This window comes from Periophthalmus magnuspinnatus, chromosome 7, assembly GCF_009829125.3.
Source record: "Periophthalmus magnuspinnatus isolate fPerMag1 chromosome 7, fPerMag1.2.pri, whole genome shotgun sequence".
In the NCBI taxonomy this organism is placed as follows: domain Eukaryota; kingdom Metazoa; phylum Chordata; class Actinopteri; order Gobiiformes; family Gobiidae; genus Periophthalmus; species Periophthalmus magnuspinnatus.
In genome coordinates this window covers 4,205,939-4,211,441 of record NC_047132.1, presented here as the reverse complement: position 1 = coordinate 4,211,441, position 5,503 = coordinate 4,205,939, and the positions used below count along the sequence as shown (strand labels likewise).

General features: G+C 39.3%; 1 protein-coding gene across 1 annotated transcript; it reads left to right on the top strand.

Annotated features, from left to right (window-relative positions):
* The first annotated feature begins 4,176 nt into the window (after nt 1–4,176).
* Nucleotides 4,177–5,184, top strand: LOC117373853 (neurexophilin-4-like). Its single transcript, XM_033969972.1, has 2 exons — nt 4,177–4,182; nt 4,378–5,184. The coding sequence occupies exons 1-2, from the start codon at nt 4,177–4,179 to the stop codon at nt 5,182–5,184; spliced, it is 813 nt and encodes a 270-aa protein (XP_033825863.1).
* Nucleotides 5,185–5,503: the final 319 nt, after the last annotated feature.

Genomic DNA, 5,503 nt, shown 5'->3' with positions numbered 1-5,503 from the left:
ATCTATTTTAATATAATCTGGTTACATTCGGCTGGTCTAGAAAGTTACATACTGTGGCTTTAAAGAAGACATGTTGTGCTTTGCTTTGCATTGTGAGTTTGCTACATACAGTAGTTATAATCTATGACAACCATGGATCATTATGTTATAATCTGGACATTTTAAATCACAATATTCATTCAACATTTAACAAAAGACACAAGTCCACCGTAGCTCATTTATTTATTTATTTATTTTTGTTTCATTTATACCAAAATATATACAACGCTGACGAATCCCACGGGTATCATTGATGAAAATCAAATTGGAGAACAAAGTAAGTACAGAGCAGTGAACGTATACAGATAGAGGTGAAAATGGTTGTGGATCAGAGATATGATGTTGTAAATAGAGGAGAAGACGTAACATGCATGAAATACAACATGAGAAGGGAAAGAACTGTGACGTGGTTTAAAGTTCTAAAAAGTTGATTTTGCATAATAGGTCAGCTTTAAGAGAATATTACCTACTAAGCTACATGACAAGAAAATATATAAAAATAGTAATCGTAACAAGTTACAGGTCAGATTTGTGGAGAGGAGCGTCATCCCATAGTAAGATTGAGGTGATGTTTTTCAATGTATTTTTCAACAATAAAAACGTTTGTAATTAAATAAATGGCAGATAAATGTATTGCCATACAGTGGAACACTCCAGGCAAAGCAATAACATCTTCATGGAGGCAAGCAGGTACCTACTACTTACTGTTACGCCAATATTTGTATGTATTTTTGCATAACAGAAATTAAATACCAGAGACAAAGTACTGGAGTGACAATTGATTCTCTATGTGCCTTGGGCTGTCTCTGTACAACTGTCACAAAGCTGCTAAATATAACACTGAATGACAACCTGCGCTATATGTAACTATATGGTGATTATTTGTGGACAGAATAGTGCAATTAGTCAACATTTTACACTTATTAACCACACATCATAAATCATACACTTGAATGTAATTATTCTAAAAACACTGTTAGATTTAGTGTGAGAGACAGGAGCTTATGTGATGAGATAGATCATCTAGAGATGATGGACACAGAGGAGGACTGAGCCAGGAGGCACTGTCGCTCGTGAATAATTCCTCCACAGATATAATGACCTGACAGGTGACAGGGCCGGACCCCAGATCTCTTATTCATTTACACCAAGTAATCCTACGCCGCAAACAGCAGATCTGGACAGTGAGTGGATTATAAAGAGCAGAAAGGTGAATCTTAGGATGGATGATGGAAATTAGCTAAATACTGTGTCTATTTTTATCTTCTTAAATGACTCATTTTAATTAATTAGTATACATATTTGCTTTGATCTGTAATGGTTAGTACTAAGTATGAGTGTCCAAAAAAACTGGTGTAAGTGTTGAAAACTGATCCATGAAAGGTGTCTGGTGCCCTCTACTGGCAAAATGATTGAACCCATCTGAAAATGAAAACAGTTAGCAGCAGGTTGTTGTCAGTGACTGTTTAAGTGCGGAAATTGGCTCTGCGCACAACAGCAGCCGGCTAGTTCTAATCAATTCAATTCATTTTATTTTTGTAACGCCCAAAATCACAACAACAGTGGGGCGTTCATGTTTTGGTTGTGGTTTTGTTTTGGTAGATGGGGGAAACTTGAGTACCCGGAGGAAACCCATCCAGACACGGGGAGAAACATGCAAAACTCCACACAGAAAGGCCTGGGTGACCCAGGGATCGAACCAAACCTTCTTGCTGTGAGGCATGAGTGTTGCCACTCAGCCACCGTGCTGCCTACACACAGAAACAAAACAACAGGAAAAATCAGACAATACAAGAAAAATCGGCCAGGCGAGGAGGAGGGAGGGGGGTGGAGGAGGGCCAGGTGAGGAGGAGGAATACCAGGTGAGGAGGAGGAAGACCAGGTGAGGAGGAGGAGAGCCGGGCGAGGAGGATGAGAGCCAGGCGAGGAGGAGAGGGAGGTGGGTGGAGGAACAGAATCAGAGGAACAGTCAGAGAAAAAGTTCACCAAAGGACACTTCTGCTTTTAGAAAGACATGTATTTGTGTGTCAATGCTAATGCTAACTTCTATCAGAACATTAAATGTAACATAACAACAAAATGAAATGTCGGTTTGTGCTGATGAAGGCCGAAGGGCGTGATTTGAACTTTGCCACATGGTAATATTTTGTCATTTCTGAGGCCTTCGTTTTTTTTTAATCTTTGTATTTGAGGCTGGTCTCTACACTGAAGAGCACCAAAAGGACCATTTTGCACAATCTCTATACAACCAAGTCACACTCCTGCCCCTGTCTTTTTGTAAAATTACAATTGTTGTAAGGACGACTCAGTTATTTTTAGGTGTAGACTATTTCAGTCAGTGGCATTTAAATATATATTTGGTTCCAAAATTTGCATTAGCGTTAGTCCCAACACAGAAAGACGTACCTTTGTAAACACAGAAGTGTCCTTCGGTGAAGTTTTCCTTGCATTTGTAAAGTGTTTAACACATTGTCAGTAACATCCATCCACTGCTCTCTGTCCACTGCCTTTATTGATTTTAACACGACTCACGTTTAAACCTCATAGACATTATGCTGGAAATGGTCAGGCTGACTGTCCCTTTCATTGGAACTAGCTGCTCCCGTTGTGCACAGAGCCACTTGTCAGAACTGTAACTCTCTGCCTCTGAGTTATGGACAATTTTTGGCCTCTTCAAATCCAAATTAAAATATACCTATTCACAATTGCATTTAGTTTATAACAGTACTGTAGGAATTTAGATTTTCTAATTCTTTTTCAAAAAGCACTTAGGTTCCGTTATTACTGGTGTAATGCACTATACAAATAAAGTTTGACTGATTGTTATGGACATTAAAACACAAGAGCTGTTCTGATTTAAATGACTTTTATAACTGAATGAAGTCAAACTGCTCCTCTTGAGCATACTCCTTTAAAGTTATGCAAATCAGAGGGCAAACAACTTTCAAATAGTGATGTGTGGATCGATAACAAAATACCAATATATCAATAATAACTGGGGTATTAAAACGTATAGATTCTTATGCAAAAATATTGATACTTCCTTAGAAATATATAGTTTCTATTTATAAGCACATTTTTCTGTTTCAGTGCACTTTAATACAAAACTAATTGGTATCAAAACAATATTCTGATACTTGCCCTTGTATTACTACCATGTAAAGGTTTATTTTCAGTCAGGAAGTTAGCGTCCTTTCACATCAGACATAAAGCCCTCTGCGTGAATGAATGACTGTCCCACTGTAGCTTCACTTACAAGGTTAGACTTAATCGATTCAAATAATTATAATCTGATGTGTCTGGTTCAGGGAATGACAATGGAATCAATAAACAGGTCACAGCTCCAGGCAAGGACTGTGGAACATACGCTCACATTTTTAATTTGTCTTTTCACAAAGTGTCCACCACAGTAATGCACGCTTTTCGACCTTGATTGAAGACGTCACTAATCAATACAGTATGAGGTGACGACTTTTATATCAAATGTGGTTCTGAGGTTTAGTTGAGATAGTTGTAAGAATCTTTAACAGTTTTTGGACAAGTGCTTTACTTATGAGGCCAGAGTGATTGTAGAACAGCAATAGGGACTTGGGTTCAGAGATGTAGTACTTAACTTCTGGACTTATAACTCAGTATCCAAGTCTCTTCTGAGACTTATGACACGCCTCAAATATAATGACTGACTTGGAGTGCAACTCAAACTTGCGGTTCAGGCTAAAAGACTCAGACTTATGTAAAAATGAACCAAGGACTCAGACTAGTTACAACTGTCAATGCCTTATACTACAATCAACCTCTCTATAAATGTTTTTAACAACAACCCGAGACATAACCTGTCAGATGCAAGGAATTAACATTAAAATGCAATTAATGTGGAGAAAATATTATGAATATATAGCTATATATGTAGCTATTGTTGGCTGTGGATGGGGACCCAGCTCCAGATTTTAAACTAGGCTTGGTCAGCCTTCGCTAAGCTGGAGGATTTTTCCAATTGTTTTGGGTTGATGGTGAGTGCCCAAAGGAAATCCACCCTGCCAAGGGAAATACCACCAGAGCTCCACATAAAAGTACTAGGAGTTGAATTCATCTTCTTGCTGTGAGGCAAAAGTATAACTACTAAATCACTGCTGCTAGATGTTGGTAAGGATAAAGGAGGGGTGAGAGAGTGCATTTGTGATTCACCTGAAATTTTATTGCCTGAAAAGGGAAAGTGCCTGACAGGTGACAGGAGATAAAAACAAAAAAAGATCACTTCATTCATTCGTTCATTCATTCAGTCTTTTTTATTAACTGCTGATGCTGACATACCAGTAAAACTCTACATTCTTCTCGCAGCTTCCCGAGGCCTCCAAACCTGTGATCGTCCAGAGTCCACCGCGGAGGGACGACAGCAGCTCCTCTCTCAAAGTCACGCACATCTCCAAAGACCTTCAGATCATCTCCACCAAACACAAGACCCCTGCATATGGCTCACTGGGCCCCTACGGCTGGCCCCAGAACTTCTCCCAGGCTCAGGACCAGTACCTGTACCGCCCTCCTCCTCCTCCGCCGAAGACCAAACCTCCAGCAAAGACCTCGCAGAAAGCCAAGAAGATCCTAGGGTGGGGTGATTTTTACTTCAATGTCAAAACCTTGAAATTCAGTCTCTTAGTGACAGGAAAGATTGTTGACCACATCAATGGAACTTTTAGTGTTTACTTCCGGCACAATTCCTCACGATTGGGTAACATTTCTGTTAGCATCGTTCCACCATCGAAAGCAGTAGGTTGGGAGGTGCTAAATGAACCTCAAACCAAGAATTCGGTTTTGATTCCAGATGTGATTTCAACTGTTGCAAGCACTCCGCAGGCGACAAGTATGCCTCCAATGGAACAGAAAGATATGGTGATGGTTACCGAGTTGAACTGTCGAATTGAGTACCAAAGAACGAACAGGTCCAAGAAGACTAAACCATGTCTCTATGATCCCGGGCAGACGTGTTACTCAGAGAATACGCAGTCACAAGCGGCGTGGATCTGCGCAAAACCGTTTAAGGTCATTTGTATCTTCATTGCTTTCACAGGAACGGACTACAGACTGGTCCAAAAAGTGTGTCCGGACCATAACCACCAAACTGAGCCAAGTCAACAGATCTTTGGGTGAAGATGGAAAAGAAAAGAATTTTAAGAGTTTCAGAACTTGGTGGATTTTGAGCAATTTGACGGTAAAAGTAGAACATGAAATCTACAACTTTCAAACAGAGCAAAATTATCTGTAAGTTGTTGGAAAATGGAAAGATTGTAATCATTTTGCATAAAAGGATTTTCATAATGGGACGTTGACACTGGGTACATTATGTAAACAGTAAAAATCAGATAATCCTATAATTAGATTGAATTTTTGGATGCACAAAATAAATCTTATCATGAAAAACATCTGATGACATGTGTTAGTGAATCAGTGGATTTTTAGAGTAACTGTT